The sequence below is a fragment of the Homarus americanus genome, unplaced genomic scaffold (genome assembly GCF_018991925.1).
Source record: "Homarus americanus isolate GMGI-L3 unplaced genomic scaffold, GMGI_Hamer_2.0 scaffold46273, whole genome shotgun sequence".
NCBI lineage: Eukaryota > Metazoa > Arthropoda > Malacostraca > Decapoda > Nephropidae > Homarus > Homarus americanus.
In genome coordinates this window covers 69592-94071 of record NW_024725430.1, presented here as the reverse complement: position 1 = coordinate 94071, position 24480 = coordinate 69592, and the positions used below count along the sequence as shown (strand labels likewise).

Genomic DNA, 24480 nt, shown 5'->3' with positions numbered 1-24480 from the left:
GCTCTAGGAATGTCTGTTTAGAAAAGGAAGTTGCTCTGATGATGCTGCAAGGAAGTTAGTTAGTTAGTTTTGTTTTTTTTAGCTGATTTAGTTTTTTGTACAATATTTCTTCACTGTAATGATAACAAGCTTATGGTTGAATATGTACAACTTAATAGCCTTATATTATACTCAATTGTGATCTTGTCTTACACAGAGTTGCATGCTATATTTATCTGTCTACATGTACTGTAAACTGCTAGTGAATTCCAGATATGAGCTTTAGTCACTAGATATAAGGATCAGAGATTATGTTGCTTAATGATCTCTCTCTTTTTTTTTTATTAATTGGCTCACCTGTTAAACTACCATCAGCATACATGTTGAGCTAATGTTTAACATGTCTGATAGGCTTTGAATAACCTGTCTGTCAATCTGCCAAAAACCTGCCTGCCTTTTTTGTAACTTGTTATCCTTCTCATGGGCTGAATATAAGACATCCTTGTGCCGGGCTGTTATTCTGATGGGCAGTAAGTCGGCAAGGCTGCTGTTGATCTTTTTTCAGTTTTGTGTCAAGTTGTTAACCAGGCTCATATCAGGTGCTTGCTAGGCTCTTGCATCCCTGACTGCTGGGGTGCATCTAGCCTACATGCCAGGTTGCTATTAACCTATCAGCTAGGCTGCTAACAATATTTTTCTCATAGCTGCTACAACGAATATAAACTTATATTAAGGTAATGACTCTATATGTTGTACAATATTCCCTCTAAGGAGTTACTGTGAGGTGATTAATATAACCATGAGTGCTATGAGGTTGCTCTCAAGGGACACAAATGCCAATATTATTTATGACCCAGTTAACCAGATTCCGAATAATTATTTAGTATACATAAGATTTATTTCACTTTGCTGCTCATTCCATTTATTTATGTAACACACTGTACACTTGTAACAGTAAGTCTTGAGACTGAACATTAGTTTAAGATGACTGTTGTGTGGAGTAAGAGCTTATTTTGTTCTTAGTCTACAGCAGGACAGCATGAACATTATGTCTTCAACACTACCCGATCATGGTATAGTACTACTCCCCATCAACACTTTTTACTTGTTCATTATTGCATAACTCACTCATATATTCCTTCCTCTTTCGTTAAGGAATGTTGATTTTTGTTCCATACCCGTCATACTGGACTTTATTGGGTTGCTGCTTGTCGGGAATTGATACAGACCTGTTGTATCATGTGCATCACTCTGGGAGTAGTTGAATTCTTATGCTCTATACCATGTCCATCATTTGATTCTTTTTACCGCATGAGAATTTTTTCATTGCTTGAAGTTGAATTTTGTATCCTGTATTGAAGAAGCTTGTGTCCATTGTTCTTTGCATTCATTCATTCACTGGAACTTGTCTTGAGTGCTGCTCTTCCTTTGCACCAGTTCAGCTACTTCCGTGCTTGCTCACATTGGCATTAGGTACTTCTTTTATGTACCTCATAATCATCTGGTCATCTCCATGCACTGTGCTATGATGAGATCGTTGGTGTCTTGCTCTCCAGGACCCCAAATGCATCAGTTAACCGAGAGATTTTCTGACCACAACAGACGCGTTAACATTGATAGGTGTAATTCATGTGTTGTAATATATATTGGTTGTCCTGTATATAATCTTACTTACTCAGTAGCCAAATTGTGCAATATAGTTACAGTACTTATAGTATTATATTTTTGTTTTTACTCAGCCAAGTTAATTATTAGTTATCCTAAACTAAGGTGACACATAACATTAGTGTGACCTGAGGATACAGCCAACAGAGCTTCATAACATTTGGAGGGGCCATTGAATCTGAGTTGTTTAACCTACTTGAATATGTACTGGTTGTTTTTTATTGTATTATGAGTAATTATTTTCTCTACTCTGACTTGTAGCTGTTGGGTACCTCATACTTATTCTGGCTTCAGTCTTTTAAGCTGTCTTCACTCATTAGGCCAGTCTTTTAAAAGTGTATTCCCATCTCAGTATAAGTAAGGAATGTTTCCTCCAAATATTAGCATTGAGATTTATTGACGCTCTTCTCATCGGTTTAGTTCATTTTTGCATACAAGAAGAGCCACTGAATTAGACATGTCCTGTATGACTTGTGTTCAGTATTTACAGTAACAGACTGATGACATACATTAAAAAAAATAAACAGGTGTTGTAAAACATCTCTGGTACGTCAAGAGTCCATTAATGTGAAGTACAGTACAGTATTTCTCCACCAGCCCTCAACCTTTTCTGTTGCCTCTCACCAAAATTTATATAAAGTCTCTTATTTCCAAAGTATTTTGTTAATCATATGTTAGAACTAACTACAGAGAAATATACCCAGTAATAATTTACTAATTCTTATTAGATTATGTTGTTCTAATTTACACTGTCTGTAGATTCTTGAAATTTTGCAATTGTTATTTTTGTCTGAGTATTGAGTGGGTCATGTTATTGGATGTCTCTATCGTTACTGAGATGTGTGTTTTACCCTGTTCTTCTATAGCACACAAGTTTATGAACACTACTCTCCAACATTTATGTCTGCTCAGTCATATTTACATTGACATACATACATACATACACTGTACTATATAGAAATAAAATTTTTGTGTCAAATCTTGTAGGCCTGCCATGCACCAGGTGACTTGAGGAAAACCCTCTCATCTTATGTCACAGTTTTGAGTACACTTGACCTCCTCACCCCCCTAATTTTCCTGCATATCAATGTCCTTTAAGATGTAGTAATATGGTTTGCTTTAGTGTGAGGCAGTACAGTGTAGTATATGGCATATATTTGTTCCATCCCCATTTAGTTGCCAGTGGAGAGATTGTCATTTTCCCTTGTGTGTCCATATAATATCACCATCTTTAGTAATATATTCCTTTTAGGATTTTGTGTATCCTACTCTCTCTCTCTCTCCCTCATTTTTTGTTTGTTATTTCCACCCACCATGAAGGTTTGGGAGGGAGCCTGATCATATTAAACCATGGAGCAGATTTATATAAATGCTCAGTTTGATAAGTCTGCATTTTGTCAAGTACAGATTCTTCCACAGATATCATCAATACCTGTAGTTAGCTTAAAAAAACAAAATCCTTCCTGTACAAATTTAATTTTCATTTAATAACCTGCAAAGAGATTAATGAAATTTAACGTACAGCTTTATACCGATGACATGAGGGCTATTTAAGTAAATCTCCCATATTTATTGATTTTTCTTAATTTATTAATTTTGATGGGGCCATAATTCTGACTTGGAATGTTGTGTAGTTTATCCATTGTTTGTCTATGTCTATTATGCCTCTCAACTTTTCCTAAATTTTCTGGTAATCTGTCTATTTTTTAGAACTTTTTCTGGTATCTTGGCTCTCTGTTCCATCCTTGTTGGGAGTACGATGGAGTGTAAGACTTATGAAGTCCATCCAAACGTATTTCACATTGCGCACACAACCTCACCCATATACATGAAGCTATTCAGTTTTACAGGGTGGTAAAATAGTTTAGTAAATACTGAACACATCTTTTGCTGAAAGTAGTCTTTTTTTTCTTTTTCTTTTTTAAATGCGGCAGATACATTTCAGAATAACGGAAGATGTGGGTTTTGAAAATTCTTGAGCAATTACGTCAAACTTATAGCAATTGTTATTGTGACCCATTTATTTATAAGCAAAGTTGGACTTATCTCCATGTTTTGAAATGTAGTACTGTACACTTATTACAGTTTTTCTACCAGGATGCCATTCATAACTTCTGATTTCTTAGCCTTCAGCACTGTCATATGGGGATTATAATATGTATACACCACGTTTTTCAGTTTAACCCACAGATCAGTCTAGAGGGAGAACAAGGCGGCCACAAACCACTAGAAATAATGTGGTCTTCAAAACTACTGTACTGTACTGTGTTGTGTGTAAAGTTGCATCATCTTTCTGGGACAGCCTGTCTCATTTCTCCTTATATGCTGTAGTTTTTCAAAAAAATTATTGAGAATATCACTAATGTGCCTGAAAAAGTTTACTGTATCTTCAAGAAATATAAGTCCAATATAACATGCATTGTGGAGAGAGTACACGTTATACTTTATTTTTTATTCGTATGATGGTTTTATAATACTGCATTGCTTGGGCCTTTTTCCTGTGGCCCAAATCTTGGTGTTGTGAATCTTGCCTCATCCATAAAGAAGGTGCTGCTTACAACTCGATCTGATTCTGTTCTGAAATTTTGGAGCCCTTGACAGAAGTTCACCAACTTTTGTGTCACAGAGTACAAGTTCATGAACAACGTGTATGAATATGCTCATGAGAAACCTACTTGTGGCATCAAGGGTGTGAGTGATTTTCTTAGGCTTCTTTGCAAATGGCTGCCAATGTTCTGCAATACCACTTGTCACAATCTTTAGCAGACTACTTCAAGACTTCTCTGCAACACTCAGTTTCCTGTGATTTTTCCATCTCTTTCTTTTACACAATTTTCATGAGGTAATCATCCTGCACATTAGTAGTTCTTCCCATCATAGTGAAAAAATACTGCATCCAAATCAATTGTCCACTATTGAGACTAGTCCTTATGGGTTGCCCGAGGGATAAATCATTAACGTCTGACTAGCAGAAGTTCACTTTAGTTCTCCCACAGTCGGTTGATATTTTACTTCAGCGAGTTAATGATACAGTACCTACAAGATAACAAGGATACATTTTTACCTGAGCAAACACAAAGTGGAAGTATTTCATTCAGTGTGCTATTATTTTTGGATGTCCCTGTATATAAACAAACATGAAGTTAAACACATGTGACCAACAAAAATTTACATTTAATTAACAGATGAAAGTTTTTGATTTAGATACCGTAAATAAATTAATTTGTGTGTGCTTAGTCTGCAAAAAAAGGTTGACATGTTAAAAACCTGCATCAGTAAATGTTGAGATGCTATTGAGAACTTTGTCTGCTGATACTTAACAGGTTAAAAATTAATTTGAGTATGGTGTCGGAACTGGTTAATGCTGGATATCAACTAAGGTTTATCATCAATAGATATACCATAATGATAACCAATGATTCATAGTAGTAATTCTCTCAAATTTAGTTGGCATTATTTTCTTGTGTGGCCATAGATGTTACATGTGTCACTATTATGTCACTTAAAGTTACTACACTTGTCAAATCACACATGGTTTGTGTCACTAAAGTTGCTACACTGTACCAGTGTCCAACACATTTTATTATCTTCTAATTTGACAAATAAATATTTCCTCAGTATTGTGTTTGTTATTGACCTGACTGACTTGTTTATTCATTTGAGTACATTATAAATCTTCATGTAAAATAAACTTCCATCTGCCTGCCTATAGTATACTCTAGGCAGTTGCAAGCGTTCTAATTTATCTGGGTAACTGAGGCAATAATCTGGTGGTCCTCCTTTGGACGTTTTCAATCAACTGACAGTTTCTAGCATATCTCGAAGACCAGATGGGGTGACTACTCCAAATGGGCAAGCACCTACTAGCTTCATTGCTTGATTCACCATCTCACAATGGCCTAAGAATTTCAGTGCATTGTCAATGCTATGACAAAACACATTAGCACCAAAATCGCATATTCGAAACCTATAGATAGCGAGTAATTAGCATTGAAAAATGTCATTAAATATTCCAAGCGACATTACAACCATTAATTACCCCATAATTGAATTGTGAACCATATATTCGAAATCAGCATGCTCAGCAGTACCTAAAATGTGATTTTCAACTACCGGGGTAAATCTAATTTTGGGCCAAAACTGTCAAAAATGTAAGCCTTACACCTAAGTAATTTTTCCACCAAAATATACTTTTCTCTCTGAATTTAAATTTAAGGGGTTTAACTAATTTAGTACTTACAGAATAACACATTAACACCAAAATCTCACTTTGGAAACCCATAGTTGGTGAGTAATTAGCATTGAAAAATGTCATTAAGTATTCCAAGTGTCATTACAACCACTAATTACCCCAGGGGCAGTGGCACCCTCAGGGGCCCTGCCAGGTGCGGTGGCGCCCCCAGGGGCAGTGGCACCCTCAGGGTCCCTGATAAGGGCAGTGGCGCCCCCAGGGACTTGTTCGTGGTGTCGTACATATTGCCTACGTCCAGCAATCCCTTACTTAACTGTGATTGGTGGACTAAAATGTAAATCCACCAAATTACAGCCAATGGGAGAACAGAACAATCAGTCAGCACAACACCCCAACTTATGTTTTCCTGTTGGATATTTAGTCTCCATTTCATTGTTCAGGATGCGATGATACTGGAAATATGACGGGGCTGTGTATTTATTTAACGTCATATCTCCCAGCATTCTAAATAGTGCAAAAACAACTGACCCCAGGGGACCTCCCAGGGGCGACGGCGCCCCCGGGGGCCCTCTTTAGGGACAGTGGCACGCCAGGGGCCCTACCAGGGGTGGAGGCTCCCCCAAGGGCCCTCCCATAGAGGGCATGGAGGATGGGTGTGGGTATGGAGGACAAGGAGAAGAGATGTGGATATGGAGGGCGAGGAGGAGGGGTGTGGGTATGGGGGACGAGGAGGAGAGATGTGGGTATGGAGGGCGAGGAGGGGTGTGGGTATGGAGGGCGAGGAGGGGTGTGGGTATGGAGGGCGAGGAGAAGAGATGTGGATATGGAGGGCGTGGAGAGATGTGGATATGGAGGGTGAGGAGGAGGGGTGTAGGTATGGGGGACGAGGAGGAGGGGTATGGGTATGGAGGGCATGTATTTGGAGGTGAAGCTTGGCATTATGAAGCCTCTCCCGAGACTCCCCAGAAGCTGTGTGAGGGTCAGAGTGACATCTCCACTCGACTTTCAAGAGTCCCTTTAGCCTCAATGGGGGACATGTAATGTTGTCCATGCTTGTTCATGCTGATTCTATGGTCCACGATTTGATTGCAGAGTAATAGTGGTCGTAATGATGCTTGAAAGATTTTAATTACATTATTTCAATGCTAATTACTCACCAACTATGGGTTTCTGAGGTGCAATTTATGTATTTTTTGTGTTATTCTGGAAGTACTTAATTAGTTAAACCCTAATTACTCTGCAATCGAATCGTGGACCACATATTCATAATCAGCAAGCTCAGGAGTACCCATACTGTGATTTTCAGCAAAATCTAATTTTGGGCCCAAAACCACCAAAAACATAAGTCTTACACCTTACAAAATTTTTGACCAAAATATACTTTTTCTCAGAATTGAAATTTAAGTGGTTTAACTAATTAAGTACTTCAGAATAACACACAAACCCTAAATCACACCTTGGAAACCCATAGTTGATGAGTAATTAGCATTGAAAAATGTCAGTAAAATCTTTCAAGGGTCATTTTGGCCACTAATTACTCTGCAATCGAATCGTGGACCACATACTGTATTCATAATCAGCAGGCTCTCAATCACTTTGGAATGTTTGGAAGGCAACCACCCTTTTCTGTTTACCCAAGAAATCCACAAAACCCTCCTCTTTGTAGATAATTCGTGTTTTATCTTCTTGATTATAAATGACAGCAGGAATAGTGTAAAAATGATAGGGACTTGTCTTTCTTCTTAGATGTATTGTGGCATCCGACAACAACACATAAATGCATCATCATCAAAAACTTGTTTACAAAGTAGGAGTGTTTGTGTTTATGATAGCGATCACTCTAGCGTGTAGCGTCTATACCTACAAGATGGCAGACCACGTAAAAGATTGAGAGAGTTGTCACAGCAATGCAAACTAATAGAGAAAATCTTTGTGTTCGAGATTGCGGCGCCAACTTTTGAAATGTTTATCGGTAGTGGTTTAAATTTTATTGTAAATAGTCAAAGGGTTCTACAAAATATATTCAAACATATCCAAAATCCATTTGCTCATAAATGCCCCCCCTTTTGTAAAGGAACACTTGTCAGTAGTGTCACTACCACAACAAAAGTGACTTTTTGAAAATACACCAGTTACATTATGACCTAATGCTGGTTGACCTCAGTGTACTGCAAATGATGATAAAGTTAACAAATTGATTGTACAAATATACAGTGTCTTAAAATTGTATACACCACTGCCTTACATATTTTCATGGAGATCATGTGAATATTTGTAGTACAAAAGCAACATTGTCCTCACTTATGGAAAACTTTGCACATCAACAAGTGAAAACAATATTGCTATTGTAACAAACAAACATTCATGCATTCTACAATGAAAAACTGTACGACAGTGCGCATAGGTTTTGTTTTTGACAATAAACGTATATGTGTATTAATACTGTCACTAATCATCTCATCCTTTCAAAATACTTAACAAAAATCTCAAAATTTCTACCATAATTTAGATACTATATATAGGATGACAGAAAATAACAATGTGTATAATAAAATATCTATTCATTATTCATAAAAGACAGTTACATTCTTCTTATTAACAGTTTCTCTGTATCTCTGCCACTTTTGTCCATAAACAGAGATCTATCACATCATGAGGGCCGCACTGCCGTCCCCTCACCTCCGCTTAACAAAGGTTTCTCTTCTTTTACCATTTTATGCAATAATATAATTAAAAAACAATAACAGTTATACATAGAATAAAAAATTCAACATTAATGAAAATTAATACTAATAACAAAAATATAAATTATAAAATAATGATACGAATAATAATAATAATAATAACAACAATAATAATAATAATAATAATAAAAGTATTAATACGTACAGGAAAATAATACACTGCACTATTACTAAAAGGTTAAATAATAATAATTACAGTGTACTGTACTGTATAATATACAGCACACAAGGGCATCACTGGAGGAGAAGCAGTCCTTTACTTATACTTACTGTGGTGGCAGCAGACAATATATTACACCAATCCTCACTCTTATCCTACTACTGTACACATTACAGAAACAGCATATTACAAGGTATTAACATTTCTATTAAAAAACTAAATGTTGGAGGGAAATTAAGTGTTTTATATATATGTATTAACTATAACAGAACAATTTTGGTTGTGGCCACAAACTATGAGTAGCAGCGATGGCCACGGCACCATATGTGTGAGGTGGCCACAATTTATAAGTAGCAGCACTGGCCATGGCACCATATGTGTATGTGGTGGCACCATGTCGAGTGTAACTAAGAGAAATAAGCTTAACATGCAACTTGCTGTACTGTATAACATGAAAATGCAGAATTCGGCCACTGAATTACTGTACATACTTCCATAATCAAAGAGTTGAGTGAGCAAGAAAATACCTGCAATGTATATATGACCTACTTAGCTAGTAATAGGTATAATAGGACAATGGAGGAATCCTACACAGGCCATTGGCTTCCTTCCCTGGGTATGTCCAACTCTACTGGGTGGCCATTAGGAAAGTAAGGTTTATTACAACTTCACCTTATTAATAACATGTGTGTGAAGCACAAATTAATAATTAATACATAAGTACATAAATATACAAAGTACACTCTGCTGCAACCATCCTGGGACAACACACATTACTAATTATAATACAATAGACAACACGAACAAATGCAAATGTAGAGTCGAATGATATCGAATTCAGAAAGTAAACAGAATTGACAAAATGGTATCGTAATTTCCTTGATCGTTGCCTTACAGAGTTTGTGAAAGTCTATCCATCTTTTAATAATATTTTCATCTGTGTTATGTTACTCCTCCTCAACACACCACACTGCACCTTTACCAAACAACAAAAGTTTATCTTTATGATGGCCGCCATTCTATCACAATCAGTTAGGTCGATAAAGTACTGATGGTTATAAGCAGCTACAGTATGGCTATTAGTGTGAAGTGTGAGGGGGGTGTGTATAAATACTGAGGAAATGTGTATAGCTAGTGAGTGTATATAGACTGATTGAGGGAACATTTTATGAGGGAGTATTTATATGAATAACGAGGGAATGTGTATAGCTGGTGAGTGAATATAGAACAATTGAGGGAACAATTTGTATGTTTGGACAGTGTGTGTGTGTGTGTGTGTGTGTGTGTAAGAGAGAGAAAGAGGTATCACTAAGGTTGTCACATCTCAGGAATTGCTACCTTCAGCCTACTAGACAACACAACACATAAAAATCACCAGAGAGGAACATATAGTAACAAACTAGTTAAAATAAATAAATAAATGTATGTGTGTATGAGTATGTGTACGTGTGTATGAGTATGTGTATGTGTGTGTGTAAAACCTTTGGTACACTCAAAGTTGCATCCAAATAATTTATAACAGGAAGGGGAAATGTATTACCTATTACATTACGTACATACAGACCTGATTTTTCCCAAGTTCTGACATATTTTCCCATGGATAGCGACTCTTCCCAGAGACAGTTGGCTTGTGGGGGGGATATTTACTGTATAAAACAACACTTTTAAGATAATCTCCACCATCATAAGCTCCTGTTGCTCTTCCTACACATACACTCACACTGTTTGGTCCTTTAAGCATAAAACACCACAACTGATACACAGGTATACTGTAATTATACAGTATATACCAGAACATGGTCCAAAGTAAACTGATAAAGTAATCTTAAATATTCCCATTAATACTGCTAAATGTTGGAAACTATACAGCATACACAGTGGGAAATGCATGATACTAAAACCTAAAGAAAGCGATTTTGGATGATCAAATTCACCGAGAGAAGATTAACGAGGCAGGTAGCAACTGTTAGGGGTAATGAACTTCCTACACACAAAATGGCAGAGCTTGGTTTGTGGTAACTACGGGAGATCACTAGGTGTGTGTTGGGGGTCTGTGACGTGTGTGTGTGTGTGTGTGACAAACCCCAGGTAACGAGTCTGTCTTCCTCACTAATACTGTATAGTAGTAACTGTCTGGTGTACAGGAGACACCCCTTTTTTTTCATTTAATTGGTGATAAATATGTAATGGGATGGACTAATAGTAATCTTTTCAAACTGCTGGAAGCCATATGTCAAGACCCTAAACAGAGTTATTTATGTATAAGGAATTCCAACCCAAAACTGTATGAACCAATGAACTATGACTTTTTCAAGACAACAACAAAATCATATACTTGCAGGAGTAAATACTGCACTGTACTTCTCTCTAAGTGGCTGTATAAAGTAACTAAGTAAAACACTAAACAAGAATACACAGAGTAAAAAAAATATTTGCAGAATGCTCAACTTAGATCTTTAATTAAGAGGTTAGTGATAACCAATTGATCTTAAATAAAAAACACACAAGTTACTAACAGTCAATTTCCTACAAAATAACTAAACTGATGGTCAAATTAATTTAACTACAATTACTACTAAAATATGCACTGAACTGATCATTACCAACACACTGCATACTGTACTATATGTAAGAATCACAGTGAAGTGAAAAATGAACATGTTTAAGACACACTAAGTTAAGCTTGTAATGCACAGTGACCCATTTGTATAGACTGTAATGCTAACCTCGTGTGAGACACCTTCATTACCATTAACTACTATACAGTGAAGCCTCTATTTACCGGACTATATGAAAAAGAATGCCTGTTAGACGTGAAACCTTCATCTACCAAACTGTGTAGAGAGGAAAGTCCGTTCTATCGAGGGTCCGTTATATGTTAAACTCCCGTCTAAACTCTGTTATATGGAGGTTTCACTGTACCTATAACTGTATTATATACCATTACAGTCGCCCCTCTCCACAATAATGGCTGGTCTGTAAAATAAGGCAACACAAATTTAGCTGATGGTGAAATAACATAAACTGGTCATCTTACAGGTGTTACTGTAAGTCATAACTGAAACAAATTATTTCTCAATACCAACAGAAGGACTGAGGCCATGACTGTGTTCTTCACCCTTCACAATAACAGTCTACTACACCTGTGACCAACATAACGACAGGAATCCCTCATAGGATTAACTGTTGATGTTTTTTTCATAAAGTAATTTCTCATCTATATGTAACCCTGTATATATGTATCTACCGTTTAAGTAATAATGGCTTCTCTATCATCTACAAAAGCAATACACAAGGATAGTTACACAAAATGATTCCTCTTCTTACCAACTCTCCTCACAGTTATATTAAAATCACTTATTTATTAAGGATTTTCTGAAATACATTGTTTCTAAATTACACTTCGACTCAAGTGAATTTGTGCAGATATTCTGCATTTACTGGCAAATGACACATTAAATACACTATACAAATAATTGTAGTGAGGAGGCAGGTCATTTCTCTTCTCAGTGTCTACCTAACATCTGACTTTTCCTCAACTAATTCCCTTCACAGAGATGGTCATACTCTAACTCTTTAAAGAACTGTTTATTGCCATAGATAGCTACATCCTTTTATCTCAAACCATCATTAACAGTATCTCACACAAAGGTGTTTTTTTCTTGCCCTTATTAAAATTTATGTTGATAATGTTAACAGTATTACAGAGCAACAAGAATTAAACTTTTCAACCTTTGGTATCACAAGGGATCACTAATAAAAGCCAATTAACTTAATAATGCACCGATTACACACTCCGTTTTCAACTATTTTGTTCTATGTTTCCATTAGCCAGACCATTTTCTTTTCCATGTACATTGGTGACGACTCCATTACTGATCACTCCGTTGCACTGCGCTCCAGACTTTTCTGTGAAGAATGGGTGTTGCTTGTAGTGCAGATGTTGGGCCTGTAAGAGCTGCTTGTCTGACTCTGAGATGTCGTTGTGGATGGCGGTGATGAGTTCCTCTGAAAAATTTATGAAAACGGCTTGATGACAATTTTACCTTCAAGGATCGTGGATCATTTGAGGATTAGCCTCCCCCAGCCATAAAACTAACTAACCATCTAATGCTAACCTAACCTAACCTAACATAAAATAAACTAACAGACACACTATACCCATTTTAAACTTGTCCACTGTCATGCACTGACTGATGCTGTTTGTTTGACTGTGTTAGTCACACTGGGATCATGGATACAGGTGGTTGCATTTACAGTGTACAGCACAGGCTACAGTATATATATTGTGACCTAATATTTCACTATAATCTACAGTTCTGTGAGCAAATGAAAAAATATAAAATAAATAGATGGTGCTATATCCAGTGGTACAGTATTACGAATAAAAAGTGAGCTCTTACTTTTTATGACAGATATTCCCCCCAGAGATGCTCCTTATAATTTTTCTTTTGTGTGCGGTGTAGGTGGTGTGTGTACTAGTGGATCCCATGTTACTGACCAGACCTATTGTTATGTAGGGTCACCTTTAGTGAACTACAACTTTTCACATATTCGTTGAGACATTGTTACATAACCATTTGACAAATTTCATAACCGAATGACAGAGCACATATCGAATGACAATCTAAAATAACTGTTCGTCCATGCTAACGGAAGTGATTGACATAAGTTATGAAGTTGACAGACGTGAACAATAAACCGACAGTCTACATATAGTTTGAGAATGTAACAATTGGAGAATGACATACCACCAACAGTTATTTTAGATTGTCATTCGATATGTGTTCTGTCATTAGGTTATGAAATTTGTCAAATAGTTATGTAACAATGTCTTAACGGATATGTGAAAAGGTGTAGTTCAGTGAATTGAACGAACATAAAGGAAAGCTCAATTTAGGGAAAATTTAAATATAATGAACAGGGATGGCTCGAATTAGTTCGTTAAATTGAGGAAATGCTGTATTCCTTAAGTCCGGTACAGTATACCGTATAGTGTAAGGAAATGCCCTACCGGGTAACTTAAAGTACGAATCTAAATTATTATCAGAATATTGCTAGCATACAGCTGACAGCAATGATTCAGGAGATAAACCTAGCAGGTGTTGTTGATAAGATAAAGTTGAGGACATCCTGAAGAATGCATATCACCCAACACTACTGTACAGTACTGTACTACAAGTTTAATGTTAGGAGTTGGGTTTACATACCTTGGAGATATTTTTTACCTTTTTATCACATGTATGGTTCCGTACATCATTTAAAACTCCTAAAACTTCAAACATATTGTTTGTAATTTCTTCTGAATGAGAAAAACAACGAAAACAACAAAACTAATACTAAACACTGAAAAATATGAAGATTTACTCTAAACAATAATTATATTTTTTGTATGGTAAAAAAAGAAAAGAACGAAAAAAGAATGAAAACAACAGAAATGACGTTAAACTGAGAGATTTACTTTTAACAATGTTTTGGGGGAAAAATTTTCTCGAGCAAAACAAAAATAGACTGATGATCACAGCTCGTTCTCCTACTTCTCAAAACACTGTAACACATCCATCTTCACATGTAAACTAACCTGCACTTCTTTTGTCTCTTGTGTATATGATTAACATTTTTTTTGTGTACTAGTTCACAGTTTATTGGCTTTTGTCTTGCCATTCTCTCATTATCTATCTAACTACCCTATTACTATCTATCTGTCAAAAAACTTGAAGCTATCTCTCCAGCTCACCTAAAGACTTGAAGTTCTTCTCGGGTCTAATATAGCCGAGCATCACCACCTTCAGTTCAGATCCGTAGAAGTCCTCCTTAAAGACATGCATGATGTGCGTCTCCTGGAAGAGATACATCTCCTGTGATGTGCGCACATGGGTGTACGCACATGAGATAACTAATTAGTAAGAAGCCAACACCAACAAGCAAATGCGTGTGTGTGTGTGTGTGTGTGTGAAACCATCATGCATTAAGAACACTTTTTCAGAGGTGTTGTGTTTATGAAAGCTTACAGTGAAACCTCTATTTAACAGACTCCATGGACATGAAAATCCATTATATACAGGGTTCGTTACCGATGAAAATTTCGTCTAACGAACTATATAGAGATGAAAGTTCATTATATCGAAGGTCCATTATATAAAAAATCTCTATATAACGAACTATATAGAGATTAAAGCCCACTATATCAAGGGTCCGTTAGATGTGAAACCTACCCCAGCTAACGGATTATATGGAGAAAAGTCCATTATATAAAGGCTTCACAGAAGAATAATTAGCAGCTACATCTTTTACAAATGAGATAAAGTGAGCTAATCAAAAGTAAAGGAAACGGTAAAGAGAAAATGCCTGTGTCTCACTGATGTTAATATAGTACAGTAAAGTATCTGTCAACCCCAAAGTGTAGCACCAAGAAGCTTCTGTAAAATGAAGAAGTAATTATGTAATGTGGATACTATCATGAATGTGTGTCCAAGGAAAACATGTACCATAGTGCTGGTTATATTATTAGTTTCTGTAAATACCTGTCATACTTATTTACTTCATTAGTCTCCAGCACTCTTAACGTTATTGTGTCTACCTTTAAGCTTTCCATGTGTCATCACTCTCCTGAAATCACCAAAAAACTTACTCCTTAAACACATATGAAGACAAGTAGACTCCATCCACACAGTCACTCAGCCAGTTGCCCAATTGTCAAATTTCTCCTCATTCGCTCTCATGTACTTTGTGATAAATACTAAATGGAAGGCAATTACTTTATATTCTTAAACCTCCTACAGTATTCTGAATGAGCAAATGTATCAAAAAATAGATTACTGTATTTTGTAAACCAGATTTTCATTGACAGATAACTTACTGTACGGTGACTAAGGTGGTGTCTCATAAGTGCACCATGAGATTAGGTTAATATTAAGGTAGTTAAACTTCAGGTAAAATAAGCTGGGAGGGTTAATCTTCAAGTGAACCTAAAAGACTTTTAAAAACTGGGAATAATTAGTTTAGGATTGTTGTTTAACTTTGACTTCACATTACAGACAACATCAGCAAGACATTTAATAGAAGATATTAATGTGCTTCAACAAGTAAACTCAATCATTACAAATATTCCTCTGAAACCCAGCAGTGAATTACCAGAAAAAATATAGAGGAAGAATTCTACCTAAATAACAAAAACTAAAAAAAAAAAAAAAACTAGAATAGTATAAAGTGTCTCACAAAAATGTATACTGTATTGTACACACTGCCTTAGAGTTATTTTCATGGAGAATGTATAAACACTTGTACTCTATCACATTACAATACAGGGGCAGATCCTTGGGGTCCAGACCCCCCCCTTTCCATCAGAAAATTCCAATACATTTTCTTCAATGCAGTACTGTATTGTACTCAGTCATTTTTGTACACCGAAGTAGAAAGTAATGACTATTGACCTCAGAATATCTCCTAATATCAAGTGCACATGACCTCAAAATGCCCATGATATTGGTCAGATTAAAAAAAAATATTAATAAATCTGGGGGCTTATAATGCCCCTCCAACCCACCCAGTTGGATGGGCTTGCTGTGTTTCCCATGTTCTCTCACCCACAACTTCATGGACTCCCTTTTAATATTCCTGGATCCATCCATGCAACAACAGCATTGTTGTGATGTTCGAGGTCTCCCACTAGTACGGACAATGTTGCTCTATATACAGTATATAGACCTCGCTTATTGATGCACAGACGAGAAATTTCTGCCGTTGTAATAAAAACATTCGTACTACCTCCACGAAAACCTGTAAGGCAGTGTGTATATATATTTCTGAGACACGCTATTTCTATCATTAATTATTAGGAAGCCAGAGGTTCCAATTTACCTGTTGAGGGTAAAGGTACTGTAATTAAACTAAATATATCAAGCACAGCAAATGAGTTTCTGAATCAAGTCATTGCAGGCTGGTCCCAAGTGTAGCTTTGCTAACCGTGAGTTAGTACAAGCTGAGGATATATTAAGCTCGGAACTCAATCGTGTGCTGTACCATGCAAGTAGCTCGTTGTTCATTAAGTGCACCATGCTAATAGTTCTCTGTCTATTAAGTGTACCATACTAATAGTTCTCTGTCTATTAAATGTACCATACTAATAGTTGTCTGTCTATTAAGTGTACCATGCTAGTAGTTCTGTCTTCAGTAGAGTATTAAGTGTACCATGCAAGCAGTTCCCTGTATATTAAGTGTACCATGCTAGCAATATTGTACAGCACTACTATACAGTACTGTACTGTACTGTATCTCATCTGCAGCATTAACTGCAACATGCTACAGTACATCAGTTCTCATTAATAAATTCTGAAATATCAAACATTTTTTTTAGTCGTAAACATGAAGATAAATCCACAGCCATGGAATTTAATTCATAGTTAATAATAATAATAATAATAATAATAATAATAATAATAATAATAATCTTTTGCTGGTATCTTTGTACAACATGGCTTATAATAATGGATCATATTTTTTTCCTTATGGTGGCTAAGTACTCCTCCTCCTCATCCTGTGTAAAAACAGAAATACAATGAACTTTAAACATCCACCGACGATGGCCGCCATCACTACAGCTAAATTCATAGATGATGGTCACTGTTTAAGGGTTAATTATTGTTTCATATCTATTATTATCATTGTATTTACTACTGTACTATCATTATTACTCCTTCTACACTTATTATTAGTGTTATTTTCAACATTCATTACCAAGGGCTAGAGAACAGGCAAATAAATATCAAGTCCACCTTAAACTGACAAATACCGAGCTCTCGTTTCTCTCTATATATATACAGTAACAGCTCTTCTCTCTCTACATAAACAGCTCCTCTCCCTCTCTACATAAACAGCTCCTCTCCCTCTCTACATAAACAGCTCCTCTCTCTCTCTACACAAACAGCTCTCCTTCCTCTTAACATAAACAGAGTCCACTACCCTCCCTCCCCCAACTTCTCATTAGTAACCTGTACTGTACACCCCAGTATCCACGATTATAATGGGTTACAGGACAAAGACAAGACACTGTGGAAAATCTCTTGAAATTTGAGTTTCAGTGAGCAAAAACTCATGTTATAGTCAGAGGTAAAAAAAAAAAAGTCCAAATATTCAATAAGTGCTGAAAACAGACAGTAATATTACAAAAACGCTAAGTGGTTCATCGTGCGGTGACTGAACCTTAGAGAGAGTGCAGTATACAGTAAAAAAATAAAATAAAAAAAATAAAAATTTGGGGATCACCTTAGATTAGTCCCCCAGCATATAACATCTAAGATTAATCCCCCTAATGCTAACCTAACATAATCTAATCTAACCATTACATAACCCAAGCCCCTCACCAGGCAACATTAGGGTTGTTTAATCTTCAGGTGATGCATAATACATTACTGATATCCCAAATATTGTAACTAAATCACCAACACATCAAAGATGCATGAACTCTTTGACTGTGGATGAAAAGAGAGAGATAAAATACCTCTAGACAACTTCCCACCTCACACCTTCACTTAATGTCACAAAGATCCCCCCAAAACAAGAACCAGGCAACCCTCCGCGGGATAACCATTGTCTCAACTTGTCACTGTGTAAGACCTAAACTTTTGTACCAACACTCAAGACGAAGCTCAAAGAGAAGGATATTAACATAACACCCAGCCCCGTCTCTGAGTCATGACAATTTCTGGGTTTAGTCGGAAGCAACGTACTTTGTATTCACTGTACACACACACACACACACATGCACTTTCTCTTCTTCCTTCACAGTGAATTTAAATAACATGCCACTGGTATTACACTGTTTTCAGTAATACAGGGTGACAATCCCTTTTCCAAAATCCTTGGGGCCAGATGCATTTCGGAATTTTTCGGAATTTTTCGGATCTCAGAATACAGTAGTAAGGTTAGTTTTTTTTTTAATATACTGTAAATACATGGATCAGACCACCCAGGCACAGGTCACTGACCCACATTGGGGCCTGGGGGGCGAAAATATAATAATAATAATAATAATAATAATAATAATAATAATAATAATAATAATAATAATAATAATAATAATAATAATAATAATAATAATAATAATAATAATAATACAAATAATAATAATAATTCATAGGTCTAGGTCGTGTTCCTCACTAATTATGTGTCTAGAAAATAATAAAGGCAATAAGTTTACTTGTTTCATATTAATATTGCATGTTTTCCAGTGTTTAACTTTTACTATGCATAGACTGTAAGTTATCTGCACTAGCATACATTTCTTTGTGAGAACACTGTACTAAGTCACTTTATCTCCTAACAAGATCAACACAAAACAAGAGTTAAGACTAATGTAAAAACAGCCGAGATCATCAACACAATAGTCACCAGCTGGTCAACACAGAGGCAACCAGTGAGTCAGCTCATACATCATGATGAAGCATATTTTTTTACCCAGGATGCAAATTTGACTCTTGTATATAGTGTTCATAAGGTCACTTTTCATTGTAGGTAAAGAAGAAACTGTGACCCTCCCCACAATACAATGACTTTGCAAATCTCTCCTGTTGCAGTGTATGGATCAGTGAAGAAAGTTCATTAGGTGTTGCCCTGTCATGCCTTAACCCGCCCACACAGTATTTGTGGAACGTAATGACAAACTCTGTACTTTGACAAACACATCTCAAATGCAAAGATATTATTACCCCTTGAGACTCATTTCTTAATAGGGTCCTGTCACATCAAATAATTACAGTACTGTATTAACAACAACAATTCAAGTCAGGCAAAACCCTCACACATAAGTAGAGCATGAACAAATAGTAAGTCCTTGTTTCCTACTATAGCTGACCTAATTATGAGTTGAGTGAGACGGATTCACTCACTACAATATGAACTATTAAACTAAAACTTTCTACACCAATAACCCGGACAACCAGTGGAGTCAAGGTCATCAGTGGTGGAAAATGCCCAAAAAAATTCCTCCACAATAAGTGAGTCAGCCAAAAAGTGCACAAGAACCACAACGGTCATATATGAGAACAATGCAACAGCTTATGTATTACAATAGGTCAGTGGGTAAGTGGATTAATTCTCTCCAGTTAATAGTACAATAACCCTTTGCACTTTCTCTTTAATATCAAATGCACTCATGATTCTTTTATAACTCAATCATTTAGTAATTATCTCTTAGCAGTACAGTATGCATATAATTTCCATAACTTGAACATGCACTAAAAATCACAGTACATAGTCTAATAGTTCAGCTCACCATTGATTTTTTCTTGTTGTTATAGTAAGGGTTCCAGCCAATACTCATCACCATCTTGAAGGTGGGGCCGTCGTCCACTTTGGCCCATCCGTAGTATATCCCGGTCGTGATCTCGTCGGGCAGCTCCTCTACCACGTGCTCAGGGAAGTTCGCTGCGATTGACGATGGGTTATATGAAGATGAATTATATTAATAATAATAAGATTACAAAGATGAAGAATAACTAGAAGATAATGAAGATGATAAAGGAGAAGAAAACCTTTACATCTTCCCCTTCTTTCTCTAACACTGTACTGAACTGTTCTTGCTTCCAACTGATATAGTCAAACAAAATGAATCACCAAGAGTTTAAAATTTACCAACACATATATATAAACACAATACAGTATAGTACAGTCCTGTATACTGGATCACATCAATTATACGTTTATTCAGTTTATGGACGTGTGATTTTCCAGCTAAGTTCTACATTTGCCTTTAATCTCCAAAAATCCTGCTTCTAACTTACATAATGAGGTCAACTAGAGGTTCTTGGCTGGTCTACTGGGTTAGGTTAAGCTAGGTTAAGAAAAATAATACCAACAGTAAATAACACCTTTAACATGATTGATATTGTACAGTAATCAAGTAAGGATTGAATTGTTAGGTCAGGTTAGGTTACGAAAAATAGATTCCCGACGCAGCAAATGATGGCTAGGTTAGGGCAAAGATGTTAGGTCAGGTTGGTGTTAATTTTCTGATGGAAAAAAATAATTAATAAAATCATACAACAGCTTATTCTAGACATCATCTGCTCTCTCCAAAATGCCCCTGGTATCTAAATTTCCTTGATGGCATATGTTGATAAATCTACTCGTCCTCGGAATGAGCAATCGTCAACTATTCTTGTTACACCATTCAAGAAAAAATATTACTGCAATCTCAAACAAAACTTTCAGTACCATTAATCAATGTTTTGTGGCAATGACTTTAAAGAAAACCAACATATTGATAGCTACAAAAATAGGGTAATAATAGTACAGTACTTAAACATAATGAGACTGAGTTCTGTACAGTATAATGTAGCTCTAACATAAGTGATACACTGTACACTGATCCTCTGAAAGATTGGGGGTCTTCAAACTATCCCCAGGGCATTAACCCCTTGTGTGCTGAATAAAATAAATCTGCCATTAGCCAAATAAAATATCAAGAGTGGCATCCCTGTAGTGATGGGGGTTGATGTGAATCATAATATCAAATGTTGATTAAGACTATCCCCAGGCCATTAATAGTAACATTATAACAACAACAATATAGATCATAATTTCAATCAGGCTTGACCCCCAACTATTGTACTGGCCTCATAAGGTTGTACCAGCAGTGAATTAACCTTTACCAATGAGAGCTTGTAACACATACCCTCTGCAATAAGGGTGTGTTAAGTGTCATAACCTAACATACTAGTGACCACAGTTCTAAGATAAGAGATTAAGTCACCAATAATAAAGTTTACCAGCTTTACTACTTTATTAAATAGCATCTGGACAATGAAGGTCATTACAGAGAACAGACCAACTACCTGACTGGCTAGGAAACTAGCACAGGGTAAAAGTGATAATCTTGAAAGAAAACAAAATATTACAGTATCTGCCTTGTTATCTTTCAAGAGTCACCCCAGAACCAGAGACTGCAAGGTCGAGTACTGTACCATCACAGAATCCTTGACCTGCCGTATACATAATATGTTAGGTTGACTCACTGGGTCATGTCATAAGACTGATGACACACACACACAGTGCATAAGTACCATGGATTATACAGGATGTCTCATAGACTACACACCTAAAGAAAATTCGTGTTCATCTCTTTTCTCCTTTTTCAGGTGTGAGAGAATCATAACAGTTCAACAAAAATGGCAGAGAAATTAACACTAAGAAGAGAGAATTAGTTTAATATTCATGTTTAGCAAGCCAGACACCTCACACACACACCGATCGGCTGCAAAAGAATCTAAACAAACCCACTCAGGTAAACTCTACCCTCATTAATTCAACAAAATAAGGGCTCTGGGTCACTTGAATTATCATACAATCTAAATTAACCAAGTTTGGAATATTTTGACATTTGACAATTTCAAAATTTTTGTGTTCGATAATTCGTTCATTTTCTGTTCAGTTTTCACACCTGGCTATGCCTGGGCCGCCACATAAAACAATCTATATACAGTATAAAGTAATTACTGTGCAAACAAATATATTTTTTTTAAATGTAAATACTGTACAGTAATAATAAAGTAAATAATATGATACCTCCAACAGCCGGAACAATTGGTGCAGAGCTCTTCCAGGAATGAGAGATTTCTGGGTAAAGAGACGACCTCAAACCCAGAAAAAACTCCCCTATCTCTGAAATTTGCCGGATATCGGGAAAAATTTCTCAGAATTTTACGGAAAGTGTGCCCCTCGTAAAATAGTTACCAATTCCGGTAAGATTGTAGGGTGGGGTGGGGATCTAAAAAAATCTAGAGACTGAAATTAATATAAAATTCGTTCGAAACTCATCATATACCATAGGAAAAACATATTTCTAATATCTAAAAAGGACCAATGCCAGATGTAAACAAATCATGGCAACACTTGTGACTGAGGAAATCTAATAATATTGAAATTTTAATATCTCGGTTATCCTTAATTTCCGGAGGAAATACCATAGAAGAAAAATGTATTGGGATTGTCTAAACATCACAAAATACATCCAAATAACAGCGAGGGAAAGACCGGGGTATTACTATAAATTGAGGGAAAGACCAGTGTATTACTATAAATTGACCGTTTCTCTCAATATACACTGTACAGTACTTAGAATCATCAAAACAATAAGTACAGCAAAATAAAGAAAATCAACAAACAAATTCTGGTGGTAGCCGTTATTTACACCCTTATCTAGTTATCTACCATTTACCACTGTGTACACTAGTTATCTTACGTTATCTTATTACAGGGACGGGCAAGAATTGACCAGAAATAGTGGGGAGTATCTTACGGTATCAGATAAGTATTTATTGTAACACCGATGATGCAAGTGTGTGTGCGTATACATGTGTGTGTCGTGTACATGTGTGTGTCGTGTAATGTGCAGGTGTGTACATATGTGCATGTGTGTGTGAATGTATGGAATATATGATATTTACATGCAAGGAATATAATGTCTAGTTTCTGCAGTAGTCATAAATAATGCAATAATTTTACATAACACCTACCAGTAAACCTACAGTATTTATCTATACATATAAAAGTGTGTATGTATACGCATATGGTGTATTTATACGTTGGGTTTAAGTCATAATAATGAGGATGGTGTTACAGGCTGGTGGTACATTACACAACTTAAATAAAAACCAAACGTTCACACGATAAAATTCCTGAAACTTTCTCATCAAGCTGCGATGCCTTAATACTGACCTTTCCCTCACTATACAGCCATAAATATTCCTCTGTGTTATTATTACACTCACCAGTAGGTATTCCCAGTTCTTTAGACCCCCGGCCGAAGCCTTTGACCACGGTGCCGACAGCAAAATGCGGTAGACCTCTTACCCTGGTGGTGGCCATCTCGCTACTGGCGTCGTCTGCTGCTCGCTCTCCCTAGTCTTCCCCCCTCCCTCAAGCTCAACCGCCAATACATTTTCACCACTTTAACGTTACTATCATGTTATTTCCAATTTATATACATAAAGGCCTTTATATAATTTTTATATTTGAAGCTGTAAGGTTTAATTCTATACGCTATTATATATAGTTTTACAGATAAAACATTTAGTGAACGTTGGTAAATGCAATTGGTATAAATTTGCCAGTTCGTCATTATTCTATAATTTATCTGTTAAAATACCTTTATTATCTATGTTGTTAAATACAATTAATTAATTGAATAAAACTGTATGTGAAGAATCTTTCTATAGGCCTACACAGTTCGCTCGTATTAGATTTCCTGTTGGCACAATAGAGTACAATGCATGGAAACTGATACTTCGTACATATTAGTTTCCAATTTTTAATTTAGTAATTTCTCTCTTTTCTAAATTAATCATTAAGTCATCTATATAAAACAATGATCAAAAGACGGCCTTAATTAACGTTATAATTACACATACAATATATGAAGGCCACCAAACTGTGCATGAGGGACCACTTTTCTCTTTAGTATGAATAGATTCTGATGACATCGTCGCAGTTGAATATTTAAAGTGTGTGTGTGTGTGTAATATGAACTACAAGGTCCTTGTGTCTAATAGCAATTGTATATAGTATCACCCATAGAACAATATAAAGTTCTTAATGTAGAGGTTGGTAGATCGATGGGCCAATCTACCATCTCAGGCTGTGAAATCAAGAACAGTCCCATTGCTCTGACAAAGCTATGGAGGGATCCTACACAGGCCACTGGCTTCCTTCCCTCGGCCACTGAATTCAGTACAAATGACTAG

At 36.2% G+C, this 24480-nt stretch overlaps 1 protein-coding gene across 2 annotated transcripts; it reads right to left on the bottom strand.

Annotated features, from left to right (window-relative positions):
- Window positions 1–8376: 8376 nt before the first annotated feature.
- Window positions 8377–23640, bottom strand: LOC121864811 (riboflavin kinase-like). Of its 2 annotated transcripts, none has more exons than XM_042363975.1 (4): window positions 23509–23640; window positions 20013–20164; window positions 14478–14598; window positions 8377–12748 (listed from the first exon to the last, which is right to left on the bottom strand). In XM_042363975.1, the coding sequence occupies exons 1-4, from the start codon at window positions 23603–23605 to the stop codon at window positions 12543–12545; spliced, it is 576 nt and encodes a 191-aa protein (XP_042219909.1). In that variant the 5' UTR covers window positions 23606–23640; the 3' UTR covers window positions 8377–12542. The 2 variants fall into 2 exon arrangements, with proteins under 2 accessions (XP_042219909.1, XP_042219910.1); XM_042363976.1 differs by having other exon boundaries at window positions 14478–14580.
- Window positions 23641–24480: the final 840 nt, after the last annotated feature.